Source organism: Ictidomys tridecemlineatus, chromosome 1 (assembly GCF_052094955.1).
Source record: "Ictidomys tridecemlineatus isolate mIctTri1 chromosome 1, mIctTri1.hap1, whole genome shotgun sequence".
In the NCBI taxonomy this organism is placed as follows: Eukaryota; Metazoa; Chordata; class Mammalia; order Rodentia; family Sciuridae; genus Ictidomys; species Ictidomys tridecemlineatus.
The window spans coordinates 247564274-247580310 of NC_135477.1; the positions used below are offsets into that span (position 1 = coordinate 247564274).

General features: G+C 38.2%; 1 protein-coding gene across 2 annotated transcripts in view; it reads left to right on the forward strand.

The window, feature by feature from the left end:
• Positions 1 to 16037, forward strand: part of Card6 (caspase recruitment domain family member 6) — a 39027-nt gene that overhangs the window by 8109 nt on the left and 14881 nt on the right. The window contains exon 3 of one of the 2 annotated variants that reach the window (XM_078017894.1): positions 3200 to 4567. In XM_078017894.1, the coding sequence (XP_077874020.1) occupies positions 3200 to 4567 (1368 nt within the window). Of the gene's footprint in view, positions 1 to 3199; positions 8722 to 16037 lie in introns of those variants that run through there. The other variant, XM_078017886.1, reaches the window with a different exon arrangement.

Sequence of the window (16037 nt, forward strand, 5' to 3'; positions counted from 1 at the left end):
TTAGTATTGTTTTGCAAGTTCCTAAGACTCTGTTATTTTCTTCAAATTTTTTTCTTTTTATTCTTCAGATTAGATACTGACTTTCTTCCATCATTTCTAATTGGTTGTTAATCCTTGTAATGATTTTTTAAAAAATAGTTTTAGTTGTAGATGGACACAATATTTTATTTTGTTTATTTAGTTTTTTTTTTTTTTTTTTTTTTTTATGTGGGTCCGGGAATTGAATCCAGTACCTCACATGTGCTAGGCAAGCACTCTACCACTAAGCTACAACTCCAGCCCCTGTTGTGATTTTTTAAAAATCCAGATAGTGGGGGCTGGGGATGTGGCTCAAGCGGTAGCGCGCTCGCCTAGCATGCGTGTGGCCCGGGTTCAATCCTCAGCAGCACCACATACCAACAAAGATGTTGTGTCCGCCGAGAACTAAGAAAAAATAAATAAATGTTAAAATTCTCTCTCTCTCTGTCCCCCCCCTCTCTCTCACTCTCTCTTTAAAAAAAAAAAAAAAAATCCAGATAGTGTGATTTTTAATTCTAGTTTCCTTCTTTTAATACATTCTACTTTTTTTCCTGTGATTTTTCTATTTAGTCATTCATTTATGGGCTTATTATATTTATTATATTATATTTATATTTATATAATATAATAAATATTAATATAATAAATATTAATATAATATAATAAATATTATAATAAATAATATATATTTATATTTATATAATATAATAAATATAAATATAAATATATTATATTTATATTTTATATTTATTTATATTTATTATATTATAGCTGCCTTAAAGTTATTTTTTTAAAATTTCCTTTAGTTGGGGCTGGGGATGTGGCTCAAGCGGTAGTGCGCTCGCCTGCCATGCGTGGGGCCCGGGTTCAATCCTCAGCACCACATACCAACAAAGATGTTGTGTCCGCCGAGAATTTTAAAATAAATATTAAAAATTCTCTCTCTCTCTCTCTCTCCTCTCTCACTCTCTCTTTAAAAAAAATTTCCTTTAGTTATAGTTGAATACAATACCTTTATTATATTTATTTATTTTTATATGGTGCTGAGAATCAAACCCAGTGCTTCATACATGTGATGCAAGTGCTCTGCTACTAAGCCACAATCCCAGCTCAAAATTCTTTATTTTTTTAGTTGTAGTTGGACACAATACCTTTATTCCATTTATTTACTTTTATATGGTGCTAAGGAACGAACACAAGGCCTCCCGCTCATGCTAGGCAAGCGATCTACTGCTGAGCCACAATCCCAGCCCCCCAAATTCTTTTTTTTTTTACATAATGCCTTTATTTTTATGTGGTGCTGAGGATTGAACCCAGGTCCTGCCAGTGCTAGGCGAGCTTTCTACTGCTGAGCCACAATCCCAGATAAATTCTTTTTTTAAAAAATAATATTATTTTTAGCACAATATTTTTGAGACTTCTTTTTTTTCAAAAATATTTTTTAGTTGTCAATGGATTATTTTATTTATTTATTTATTTATTTATTTATTTATTTATTTATTTATTTATTTATTTATATGTGCCACTGAGGATCGAACATAGGGCCTCATGCATGCCAGGCAAGCACTCTACCATTGAGCCACAACTCTAACCCCTGTCTTAAAATTCTTATATGTTGAATCCAATATCTGGGTCTTCTTGGGGTCAATCTCATTGATTAAGCATGGGCCACCTTTCCTATTTTTTCTTATGTCTATTAACTTTGGATAGTGACCTGTTCATTGTGTATAATATGTTCTAGAGACTCTGGGTAGTTAAAATCCTAGGAGTCTGGATTTTTATTTTCATTTTTTGGTCTCACTTCCCCATTAACCTGACTGGACTCAAATTAAAAATTCAATATCTAATGAGAAGCAACAGAAATCTGTTCATTTCTCTTTGCCTTAGTTGGGCTATTTTTATGAATTTTTAATTTATGAAAATGATACTGGGTTCCTGATATTATTGCTTACTTTTAAAATTATTATCGCTTACTTCTTTTTATCCATTTATGTGCTTAATTAGATGTATTCTTTTTTTGTGTGTACAAATACTTTGTTCCTTCCATCTACTCCATTTAGCACCATTGTAACTTTGCCAACTCTAGATATCAGGCCAGGATTATGTGAATGTCAATTTCTGTGCTAAAAATGTGGAGGGTTGTTGACCTAAGGCAAAGTATGGGATAGGCAAGAACAGAACCTGAACTTTCCTGAAAATTATCTTCTCACTGCCTGCCCTTTTTGCTATCATCAATTCCTCTCAACTTTCTTACTCCAGTAATATACCTATTTAAACAACCTTGAGACTAACCAAAGATATCTTTTAGTTATTTTTGTTCATTCATAAAATCCATTTTTTTCTCTCACTTCTATTATTTTTCTAGGTTCCTTTTCAAAGACATTTAATAAACTTATGCTAGTTTACCATCTCATCTGTCAGGAGTAAAGTACACTCCAATCTTCTTTCTCTACTAAGCACTATCTCTGTTATCAAGAAATAGCTAGAAAATATATTTAGAAATGGGAGATCAGGAGACATTAAGAACAGCATATCGGTTCCAAGGAAACTTTAATAAAAATAAAAATTTTCAGATTCTCTAAAATTCAGCAAGCGATAAATGAAAGAAAGAAATCAGTATCAAGCTAGAGATCCTTCAGACGTGTGTTTAATGAAGAATTAACAAGGGTTTTTATTGTTGAATACAAAGATTAGCCAAAAAAATTTAAAAGGAAGAATTACTAAATGATCATTGTTTCATTTAGGCAATGATTGATTAAGTAATGGCTCATCTAAACATGAAAGGCTAAAATGAATTAGGGAGATCTCTCCACATGCTGACTTGGAAGAATTTGCAAGGAAAATCGTTAAGCGGAAAGAGGTTAAAGAGTCATTTGTTTAATATGATATTGCTTATGTAAAAATAAAGTAGCATTCATTAAATAAAGCTATAATTTCTATATATGCAGGCATACTTGTGTATTTGTATAGAGAAAGAATGGGAAACAAACATACAGAGCATATTGACATATCTCTTAGAAGAGTCATAGAATAGGCAGAGTGGTGAAATGTGACTTTCCCTTCATTTGTATCATTTCATCTTCTTGTAGTGAAAATGTCAGTTTCTTATTTAATTAAAAAAGTCAGTGAAGGAAACATAGATTCTGAATATAACATTCACTAAGTATCTTCTCCTTTACAGAAAGAAAGAAAGTGTTTAAAGATGTACTTTCCTCTTTGAATATGGATAGAAGCAGAAAACTTCTGCCAGATTTGGTTAAACAGTTCTCCTTGGATCATGGATGTAGGTGGACACCTGAGACTCCAGCAGACTTATCCTGGAATTTCCTGATGAAAGTTCAAGCACTGGATGTGACAGCCAGAGACTCAATCCTCAGGCGCAGGGTTCTGGATGAAGACAGCAAAGAGGAATTGATGACTGCTCTGGAAAAGTTGGAAATTCGAGACATACAAACCATTCATCCCCTCGATGTGCTTTGTGCCTCCATGCTGTGTTCAGACAGCTCTTTGCAACGAGAAGTCATGTCAAACATGTATCGATGCCAGTTTGCTCTTCCCCTGCTGCTGCCAGACTCAGAAAACAACAAAAGCATCTTAATGCTGAGGGCCATGGAGGACATTGTGAAGAAGCGGTCAACACAGTCCTCAGGAGGGCCCACGGGGGATTCAGAAGAGTTTCTGAGTCTCATGAAGATGCCTGTCATCTCTTTTGTACGTCTAGGGCACTGTAGTTTTTCCAAGTCCAGAATCCTCAATGCACTGCTCAGCCCTGACCGACTGAAATCACACAAAATCTTTCTTCATCACGATTTTTCTGTTCCGATGCTTCCTAGGCAAATATCTGATGGCCTTGTTGAGATAGCATGGTGTTTTCCTGACAGTGATGAAAGCCCGGGTATTTTCCAAAAGCCTGTTGCTGTGGCCAACCTTCGTGGAGACCTAGAAAGCTTTTGGACACAGTTTGGGCTCTTGGTGGAAGTTTCCTCAGCTATTTTTTTTTTCGCTGACTGCTTAGGTGAGAAGGAATGGGACTTGCTGTTGTTTTTAGGACAAGGTACCATTCAAAGATGCTACTTTGTACTCAGTCCCCAAGCCAGGGTGAGTGAAGAGGCTCAGATTTTCCAGAGGACCTTGAAACTGAAACCATCACAGCTACTGTTTTGGGAAGAGGAAGAAGCTGGGGACAGAGGGAAGAACATGGAAGGCCTTTCCACTGCCCTTCAGGAAGTGATGTCCTCTTCACTCAGATGTGTGTCTGTGAAGGATATGGCCTCCCTGGCCAGGGAGTTGGGGATTCAGGTAGACCAAGACTTTGAGAATGCTCAAGGGATTCAGAATTTCCCTAATGTAAACAGGGCTGGAACAGCTGAAGGTGAGGGACAACAAAGATATAGTCAACTAACAAATTCATCTGAAGGCCAAGCTTTGAGACCTACGAGAGATCCTGGGATTGCAGGTGAAGTCAGCCAAAATTTTCAGAATTTTCACCACTCTCCAGTATCCAAGTCTCATCTAGAAAATGCCTGGCCTTCACCAAACAGAATTGGAGGTAACTTTGACCAGGTTTCCTTGGAGTCTCCCTGGGTTATGGGCTCCCACTTAGGGTCAGAACAGAGATCTAAATGGTTCTGTGCTTCGCCCTTTTGGAATTCAAGGTCCCATAAAAAAGGTAAAGATTTTGGTACCCAATATTCCCAAGCCCAGAGATATTATTCAGGTGAAAAATTCACAAAATTTTCAAGCACCTCTTGGGACTATCACTTGAATCAAACATTTGGAAGACCCCCAAGACCCAGTTCTAAGCATGTGTGGGCCTGTCCTGAGAGATCACAAAGAATGGGAGTTCTTGCAAAGTTTGGGGCAGTGGTCTCCCTGGTAGGTCACCTACGTTCTATAGGTTCACAGGTAGCAGGACCAGTAGGGAAACCACAGCCCAAGCAAGCCCTGGCCCCAGGAACAAAAATTACTCAAGTAACTGGAAAGTTTATTAGAACAGCATCCCATAGTAAAGATCTTCACCCTCAGTGCTTTCAGCCAACAGGAAACACACAAAAACTAGTAAGACCTGCTTCTCAGCAAGGAAACAAGCTGATGGCTCAGGTTAGGCCTTCAGATTCAGTTTTCCAAAAAGGATCTCATTCCACATCTAAGAGCAAATTTTTACCCAGCTCTCAGTTCATATCCCATCAGCCTAAGCCATTCCAGGTGAAGCATTTCCAGCCCAAATCCTCTCAACCTGGGTCTTCTCAAGCAAAATCTTCTCAGACAAAAGCCCCTCAGCCCCAGCCCTCCCAAGCTAAGCCTTCTCAGCCTAGACCCATTCAACCTAAATCATCCCAGACCCATGCTTCACAGACCAGAGCATATCAACCAAGAGCAGGGCCCAAACCGGTAGGGAAACGTTAAATAGTGTACTCCAGAGACCTACAGGTTGTGTTCTTTATCTAGGTCATTCCTATCATATAGTAACCAGAAGAAGAAATTTAGTCAAAGTTTAAGACTATTGTCATTAGTGTGACATAATCAAGATAGGCAAAGTCTAATTGGTTATCATTAAAATATCTGTAAGAGTGGTGTCCCTAAACAAGAGGAAAAATATGAAAATAGTTAAGAATAGTATCAAACAGTAAATAAATAAGTTGAATACAACCTTGAGCATTAAGTAATGTATAACTTGAATCCAATGGGGTCTGTGAGACAGACTCACTAGAAGGAGAATGGGATTAGAGACTAATTGTGCTATGATCACAAAGTAGGGTTCAGTTGCCTCAATGTGGCAAGAAAAATTGCCCTAGATGTTAACCGCTCCAGAAGTGCCTTGGTCAGAAGTTTCTGATGCTATATCAGCCACTGAGGTGATAACCCTTCTTAATTGGATAGTTAAATCACCTTGCTGATAATGGCCTCAATTTGCTTGGTTGATAAAACTTTTTATTTGACATTTATAGATAGAAATAATGAACTAACAACCAATAAAATTGATTATCTTATTAACTGTATGAGTGAGTTATGTATATTTCATATTTTAAATATTTGTAACAGTTAAGAATATTTGGCTTATTGTAGGATCTGACATATTACTAGTCTCCAATTAAAAATGTGCCTTTGAATTTTTAGAGTTAAAGTTAAATTGGAAAAATTAAGATAAACTTAAAAATTATAAAAAGTATTGAAATGCTTAAGAGAACTTAAGATTCATATAATTTTTATTTTTTGTTAGATTCATATTATTCTGAACATTTCAGTAAGTTATATTACTTAACAGTATTAAATAAAAGAATATATGAAAATTTCCAGGTGTGGTGGCCATGCATGTAACTGCAGTGACTCAAGAGGCTAAGGCAGGAGGATCACAAGTTCAAGGATAGCCTCAGCAATTCAGTAAGACTCTGTGTCAAAATAAAAGATAAAAAGGGCTAGGGATGTGGTTCAGTGGTAAAGTGCGCCTAGGTTCAATTCCCAGTACAAAAAGAAAGAAAGAAAGAAAAAAGATTAAATTTAAAAATATTTATGTGAACCTTAAATAAGTTTTAAAAGACACCAAATATTAATAAAAGTCCACTTTAAAAGTAAATATTAAAATTCATCCAGATTTAGAAATATAATAGTAAGATTTTTACATTGAATTTAAAAGCTTCAGTTTTTAAATTATAACTTTAATAAAATTAATATTAATTTTAAATACTAAAATAACTCCAAGTAGTCTTTTTAGGTTGAAAGACAAGGACACCAAAAAAAAAAAAAAAGTCATATTGACAAATGGACGAGAACTAATCTTTGAAAAGGAATAATCCACACGAATATTCTCATAATAGGTATCCTTTGTTTGTTTTCATATGTATTGAAGAATTAAAATTAAGTATCTATAGGGTGTTTAGTCTGTCTGATGGTTATTGTAAGGATGAAGAAAGAGAAGACAATTCATTTGAATTTTGTTTTGAATTTTGAATTTTTATTTTTGTCTTTTGGAAGGCAAAAAAGCATGATAACTAGTTCTGGTTTATAATTACAAAATCTTCTAAATAAATGTGAAGTTCCTCCACTTAAAGTAATTTTTTTTTTAGAGAGAGAGAGTGAGAGAGAGAGTTTTTTAATATTTATTTTCCATTTCTCGGTGGATACAACATCATTGTTTGTATGTGGTGCTGAGGATCGAACCCGGGTCGCACACATGCCAGGCGAGCGCGCTACCACTTGAGCCACATCCCCAGCCCCTTAAAGTAATTTTTTTTGTTGAGACTTTTGAAACCAGCAATAGTTGTGATTTTTAAAACCCTTCTTCTGAATCCTTCTTCAAGATTAGAGCCTGCTGGGCTCTTATAAGGAATACATTTGGTACCAGCCTATCTTAGCAATACATATGTGGTATATTCAAATTGGACAATTTGAAATGACTTAATAAATGAACTTCAAAGGACTGAATAAAATGTTAAAAAGAGAGAAAGCAAATATACAAAGGAGAGGGTGTGCTTTGAATTCATTAAAAGCAGGGCACCTTTGCCTTCCCAAGGTCTCAAAGCAGGGAGGAGGTAGTGCTTTTTCCAATCAGAAGACCTGTGTGGAAAGGTCCTGGTTTTGGTGGATTGAGGTATACAGCAGGTGGCAGTGACCCACAGCGCAGTGGGTGTACCAGGAGTAATCACCGCTGATTTTCTGCTAGTGCATCCACTTGGCCAAACCCAACTAGAAGCCAAGGACAAGAGAACTTACCCAGGCAGTTCATATCAGTAGTCTTTTGAAGCTCAAGTAGGATAGACAGTAGATCTGAAGGAGCAAGCTGAAGATAGCCAGTAGATTCTTCCCTTTCACCACATTCTTCTTTTCTTTCTTCCTTCTGTCACATGTATTTCTTGGGCATCTACTACGTGGAACACATTAGACTAGGAACTGAAAAAGATGTGGACACAGAATGAAAAATCTTTGTTTCAATTCAGTAATCGACTGAATTGAAGAGCACTACTTGAAGTTGCAAAGTTTTGAATTTTCTCCTTATTATAAAACTACAATCTCATTGTGGATAATTTCAAATATCCAGAAATAGACAAAGAATAAAAGAACATTAAAATAATCTATAATCTCATAAGTACATAACTAATAATGTAGTTGCTGATAATACTACTCACTAATAAATTTTTTTGTATTTTTTCTGTTGATATATATTTACAGGCAACACCAATTGAATTTTTGAGTTATATTAGGGTTGATGGGGCAAAGTCCAACAAGTGTTAGGAGCTGCCAGTACAGACAGAATGAAGTACTGGTTTTCCAGATATCGTAGGAAAGTTTCAATTCAGAACATGAAATGAGTTTAAGGGTCTCATTGTATAATACACAAGTCGAATTGTTATAATTAAAAAATGCAAAAACTGAGAATCATTTTTGTGTGTGTTTATACGTATATGCATATATATGTTATTAATATATTGTGAACATTTGTGTTAGTACTTTTTGTTTTATTAGCAGATGCAAAAGTCTACCCAATGAGTTATCACTTCCAGTGACTGAAAATTCTATCTTAAACACCTTAAATCCATTTATATTTTGTACAAGAAAGTAAATATTCTTTTTAACATTAAAAATTATATAATTTATTGAGATGCTTGAAAGGAGTGTATGCCAATGTGATAAAAAGACTGACCACTGAGACAAAGTTATGAATTGGATGAATCAAACTGGTTTCAAAAATATAGGATTTTACCTGCATGTATTGTGACCTTCTGCATTTCCTTATGTTTTAATTTTTTTTACAGTCTCCTTTTGTGATTAAGGTACCTGTCCAATATTTGCCTAATGGGTCTATATAAAAAAGTATTTGTTGAGGAAGATAAACGTGACATTTCAATACTTCAGTCTAATTTAAAGGGTGGTTTTGTGCATTAATTTGCTAACGGTGGTCACTGGTATTTCTTAGGGTAAAGGCTAAGATGCTATAAAAGAGAAGGCAAAAATATAATGGCTTAAGTACTATGGATACTATTTCTCATGTAACAATTCAGTCTGTCTAGGCTGTTGGAGCTGCTCTTTTTAATAGATTAATCAAGAGCTAAGGTCTTCTGTCTTGTTCTTCCATTTCCTTGGGCATTGTCCTTTTCTGCATTATTTGAAGCTAGTCTTTCTTGTTTCCTTGATTCAGTTTACAGAGAGGTGAGAAAAGCCAAAGGCTGTAGTAACCAGCCCAAGTTAAAATTAGAGATGGCTTGGAAATTATACATCTTTCCAATCACATCCAATTGGCTCAAAGTTGGTCATGTGGCCATATATGTAGCTGCAAGGGAGGTTGGGAGATGTAGTCACTGCCTAGGTGACCATGAATTGAGGAAAAAAGGGAGAACAGCATTTTGTCACAGTATCATAGAATAGTAGGAATATCAGAGGCCAAAAGAGGAAGATAAATTCACCAGATAGAAACTCCAGACAAGCATCAAATGTTCATTTCTACCACTTTGGTCATAATTTGTTACTTACTATAGGATATAAATTATTTCAGGGGTGGGGAGTGGTAGTAATTGACTGAATTGAAGAGCACTGTTTGATGTTGCAATGAAGAGAGAATATTAGATTATGTATTTGTTATGGTTTGGATGTGAGATGTCCCTCAAAAGCTCACATATGAGACAATGCAAGAAGATTCAGAGGAGAAATGATTGGATTGTAAGAGTCTTACCCCAACCAGTGAATTAATCCCCTGATAGGGATTAACTGAGTGGTAACTGAAGTGGTAGGGTGTGCTTGGAGGAGGTGGGAATTAGGGGCATAGCTTTGTGGTATATATTTGTATCTGGCAAGTGGAAACTCTCTTCTTTGCTTCCTGATCTTGGTGTAAGCTGCCTCTCTTTCACACTCTCTTCTTTGGTGATGTTCTGCCTCACCTTGAGCCCAGAGGAATGGAGCTGGCCTTCTATGGACTATGACCTCTGAAACCATGAACCCTCAAATAAACTTTTCCCCCTTTACAATTATTCTGGTTGGGTCCTTTAGTCACAGTAGTGAAAAAACTGACTAAAATAGTACTCTTGAATAATAAAGTTGAAATTATGGTTTGGGTATCATCTGCTTGTAATCAACCCTAAAGTACACATAAAGCACATGTAAAGATGATAATTTATATTAGTCTATAAACTAGACTGTCTTCTATAATCCCAGTGTTGATATTCTCACACACTAAGTTTCCTTAAATTCTAAAGCAGTGATTTTAAAATTAGAGGGTCAATGAAAATCCCCTGAGGATGTTATTAAAATTCCATGTATTTGTTTTCATCCCAGAGATTCTGATTCAGTAGGTCTAATCAACCTGCTGCTCAACAGGAATTTCTACTGAGATAAATCTTGGGCCACACCAAAAAATCCAGGTATAGTCTGGACTGTAAACCTGATTTCTGGTGCTTAGAAAGAGCAGATGTTTTCGTGTGGACTAGGAATCCAGTCTGAAATAGTTGATTTTCATCTTTCTCATTGAACTAGTTAATCATCTCTTCCTAGAATACTGGGCACTAAAAGGCTATTATAAGGAGATGATAATTAGATTCAAAAAAAAAACTATTATCCATTTAAGATTTGGGCTTTTCTACCTATAGGTTTCTATATCTAGCACTTCCCATTTTTGTCTGCAAGTTTTGTACCTGATGAATTTGAAATATCTTCTTATATTTTTCAGAATGTGCTTCTTTCTCTTTGCTCCATGGCTAAGACTTGATTTTTTAATGTCCTCTTGCCTCAGTGTCATTGGTGTATATACTATCTTTCTTTCACTGTTCAGAGAATTGCTTTGTTAGGGATTAGGGCAGTATAATTTCAGGCTTGGACCCTGATTTGACATTGCCAGGCCCCCAGGCCTCACAGACTAGCTAAGTTTCTCTAGAATGATAGAGGCAGAGACAGTGAAGAATAAGTGAAGATACTGAGATGTGTGTGTCCTGCACGAGGACCACAGCTCCCTGTCACCTATTCTTGACAAAGTCCCACCCCACACTTGGGAACCAGGGTAAGGAATAAAACCACAGTGTAGATTTAACTACTGCCTGCCTTTGATATCTTTCTGCCTCTCACAACTGGATTGACTGAAAGGAAGGGATAAAAAGTAAGAAATAAGAGATGGATAGGAAGATGGCAGAATAGAGGAGGTCATGTTACTGGCTGCTCTGAGGTGTGAAACCAAGAAAGCAACCAGAAAGCTTCTCTGAAAGGTGGGTGAACAAAACTATTAGCATCAGATCAACATTGGCATCACATTCGCCATTGTAGGTCAGGAGCCATTTTATCTAGAGGCTTCAAAGTTTGGATTCTGAGGCAGTGCTGCTTAACTTCCCCTAGACCTGTGCCTGCTAACCGATCAGCCCCACCTGGGTTTATGATGCAACTCCTAAGCAGCTTAGGAATTCCTCTTGAGGGCTATGCAGCTGCTCTGTGAGTGCCGACATGTTGCTGTTCTCCTCAGAGGGGACAGCCTTGTTGGTTTGCCTTGTGCTACTGACAATAAATCTCTTGCATGAGATTCTGGTGTGTGGCATGCTCTTTGGACTTTGTGTGGACTCTGTAAGTGTCCTTTAAAAAAAAAAAAGCTGAAGGGGACTTTACCAGAATTTAAAACCAGGCATTCAAAGCAGACAGGGGACACAGGAAGTTGAATATAATAAAATAAGAAAAAAATCCCCAGTGGTACATCTGTGGCCATGGCTGGGCCTTAAGCATCAGCCAGAGCAGTCCCTTTGTGATAATAGTAGAGGGATAAGGGAATTAAAGGAAATTGCATTCTGGGGAGGCTGGAGGCATGTCTGGGTGTTACCGCTGTTGACTGGTGACGAGTTCTTGCTTCCCCAGTGTTGAAGAATAACACCAAAGAAGCACACCGAGGCAAGGTCAGAGTAGAAATTAGAAGTTTATTAAAGGATAGCAGAAAAGACTTCTCCCGGAGGAAGAAGGGGACCAAAGAGGTGGAATCCGTGGAAGTGCGGTTGTTTCCCCTTTTTATAGTTCTTTCAGTGATGGAATGTAGGTGGGAAGGCCCGAGGGGTGGGACACAGGTGGGCCAAAGAAGCAGTCTGAACAGGAAGGACTTCTGAGTCAGCACCTTCAAGTTTGCTGGGGGCTGTTGGTTAACACTTCTTTGAGGTGGACTTTGGCCTAAGGTCTTTTTGGACTTCATAAACATTCCTGAGTTGTCCTGCATTTCCCTGAATCATTCTCAGCATGGCCTCCATTTTGGATTTCACTCTATATTAGACCCGATCTAACTACACTGACTACCTAACTTTAAATCTGGCTTCATGGGTACAGAGTATTTAGAAACCAAGAACTTTGCCAAACAAACCTGAAAGACACGCTGCATGACATCCATGTTCAGAGAAAGAAGCCATCATCTCTCTAGGTGGTGTGTGGAGGGTACAGAAAAAAAAATTTTTTTTGCAGTCACTGTGTCAGGGCCAGCAGCTGAGGGGATCAATTGCTGACAAACTTGAGTTTGGCCCGAAATACAGGCCCAGGAAACACCCACTGCATGACAAAGAGTGTGCTTAAGTGACCCAGAGAAAATCAAACATGGAGAGAGGTTTGTATGAGAAACTAATGTGACTTCATTTTTGAGAAACCAGCCTCTACCTCAGAGCAAAGCCTGTCCAAGGAAGTGGGTGTGACCCTTGTCCTTGGAAAAACCCACAGAGCACTCCTAGGCACATACCCACCCTGATGAGTTGTTTGTCTACAAATAACAGGGGAGATCTGCAGCCCCAGGTGTCCCTGACTCAGTCAGGCTAGGTGAGGACCCATAGTAATCCCCTAGCAACCACCAATCAGCATGAAACAGGGAAAATACCATGGATGTCAGATGACCCCCCAGTAGTTTATGGTGGTTGATGACATTCTGGGAAACCATGTAGTTTAGCACGACCCCTCGTGGCCTAAACCAATCAGTTCAAAGGAATCAGTTCCCCCTCTTGTACTAACCAATCACCCCTACCCAACTTGTTACACATCAACAATGAATGTGTTCATCAATGTTAAGAGTTGTTGTTTGACTTTCCCGCAGTATGGAATGATTTGCTGTGTTGTGATGCATAGAGTATCCCCCCCAAACCTATAAAATCTCACTGGACAAAGGATCAGGACTCACTCCCTGGGACCACTGCATTGGAAACGGTTGTGAATCCAGGCTTGAGCTTGCCATAAAGACTCTTGTGTGATTGTGAAGCCAGATTTAAAGTTAGGTAGTCAGTGTAGTTAGGTAAATCGAATCTAATACCGAGTGAAATCTAAAATGGAGGCCATACTGAGAATGACTGTGTGTGTGGGGGGGAAACAGGACAACTCATGGAATGTTTATGAAGTCCTGAAAAGGCCTTAGGCCAAAGTCCGCCTCAAAGAAGTGTTAACCAACAGCCCCAGCAGATTTGAAGATAGCCCATCACAAAGAAGTGTTAATGAAGTCCTTCCTGTTCAGACTGCTTCTTTGGCCCACCTGTGTCCCACCCCTCAGGCCTTCCCACCTACATTCCATGACTGAAAGAACTATAAAAAGGGGAGACAACCGCACTTCCACGGATTCCACCTCCTGGGTCCCCTTCTTCCTTCAGGAGAAGTCTTTTCTGTTGTCCTTTAATAAACTTCTAATATCTACTCTGACCTTGCCTCGGCGTGCTTCTTTGGTGTTATTCTTCAACATTGGGGAAGCAAGGACTCGTCACCGGTCAACAGCGGTAACAATTGCATCAGATTCGGCTCCTGGAGGTCTATTGGGGTCCCATGAATCTGGCATTACATATACAGGGAACAACTGGTGGCAGAAACCCATCATCTGGCTTTTCCTCTCCCCCTCCAATATGACTGCTTGCAGGACCAGCTGGGAGAGATGCATCTGGCTGGGAACTCTGAAGGGTGTGGGTGGGAGAGATTGGAGAACTGAACCTAAGACCACAAAATGTGAGGTCTGCAGGTGAGGTAGGGGACTAGGAATTGGCTCCTTCATCAAGTGAGTGAAACCCAGGGGAAATACGCTGGGACACAGTCTGCCAGCATGAATCAGCAAGTACTGGGCACAGAAGGTGTGCTAATTTAAAATCTCCAGACCAATTGGCATTCACCAAAGAGCCTAGAGCCCGCCTAAGCCAAAATCCTAGGAATTCCACCTATGGGATTACTTTTCTCATTCCAGCAATCCAGAGGGTGGAGCATCACACTCCAGAAGACCCCACCTACAACTGCTGAGAATATCCTCATATCAGATAAAGTGGATTTCAAGCCAAAGTTAATCAAGGGGGACAAAGAAGGACATTTCATACTGCTTAAGGGAATTATACCATTAACAAAACATAACAATCCTAAATATTTATACGCCAACAATGGAACATACAGAGCTTTTGGGGAGTACAGAATCTCAGGTTTACAGCCCATAGACAACTAAACAATAATCTCTGTTTGACTACCTCCAGGTTACTTGTATACACATTAAAGCTTGAGAAGCAATGGCATATCCTCGGTAATTATAAGCCCAACTTAATTTTTTTTCATGTGCAACTGCAATTTATCTTACTTACCTAATTTCTAGGTAAGTCAAATTCATTGACACTCTTCCAAACACACATGGAGCATTACCACCTGCCTGTCTGAAATGCCCTTTCCCCTCTCCTTCAGATATCAGAATCTTTTATTTTAGGTGAAAACCTCTCAGACCACCATGCCTGGCAGAGACCTCTTTTCCTCTTCACTACCTTGCACTGTTAACTTTCTGTTGAGGTAACTCTTTCCCCATCTGTCCTAATCTCTTCCAGGAGCTTGTGCTGGACCTTCCTAAAAGAGAATTTCATTTTCTCTGAGTAGTTCTGTACAGAACGGTGTCACATAATTTTGACTGACTACAGATTTCATTCTTAGTGCTCCAGACTGCTGCCCACATTTGTATTTTACCTATTATCTCGTTTGCTCTTCACAGTGCTCTTTCGAATGGGTACTGTAAGATGATTTCACTTAGGAAGAAATGTAGGCTAAGAGAGTAAGGGACTTCTGGTCCTCTGGTTCCCTGTGCTGTGTGTCTGTGTGTGTATATGTGGGTGTGTGTGCATGTGTGTGTGTGTGCATGTGTGTGTGTGCATGTGTGTGCGTGTGTGTGTGTGTGTGTGTGTGTGTGTGTGTGTTCCTCCTTTTTACAGATCCTTTACCCCTTGAGGAGGTCTACTCTTCCCGGTTCCTTATTTCTTGGCCTTTAGGTGACCTTTCATCATTTTAAAAAAGGGGAAGATAAAAATAGCAACAATCTGCGTATTTTTCGTTTCTCGTTTAAGCAACGCCACGGAGCAAGGCTCTAGCATTTAGAAAAACGTCTACTGCCATCTTCTGGATCTTTGGAATGCTTACACTTCTAACATCCGTCTGGACACTGCGCACCTGATCTATCCTTCTATCCTAGGGCAGACATATTCGACTTTGTGCTTAATGTTTCCTTTTAAAGAGAAAATACAGTAAAAATATTCATTAGTTAATTGGGAAAATTCTTTTTAATATATTAGGCATGGAGGCTAAAAGTAAATGTATTCAGCAGTCGATTATTTTTGTTTGTAGAGGATGGAGAAAAACACAAGTGGTTAAGCTTTATAAGTTATTCAATAGTCTTAATTTCAATTTCTTCCAATTAAAGATCTTAAAATTAACATAATAAAGGTGTTGGGTAAAAATGCACGTCTACTGTTAGTAAGAGTATAAACTATTATAGCTGTTTTTTAAGGACATTGGTTGCATCTATAAAAGATGAAAAATAAAACGTGTAAATTTTGGCCTATCAAATTTATTCTAGGAATTCGTCTTATGTATATTCTTATTAATGTATACATAGGTAAAGGATGTACGTTCTTTTTTTAAATTTTTTTTAGTTGTAGATGGATACATAATATCTTTATTTTTATGTGGTTCTGAGGATCGAATCCAGTGCCTCACACATGCGCTTTACCACTAAGCGACAGCCCCAGCCCCCAAGGATGTACATTCTTATATTGTTTATAAAATATTAGCAAAACTCAGAATACTAAAGTAAATGA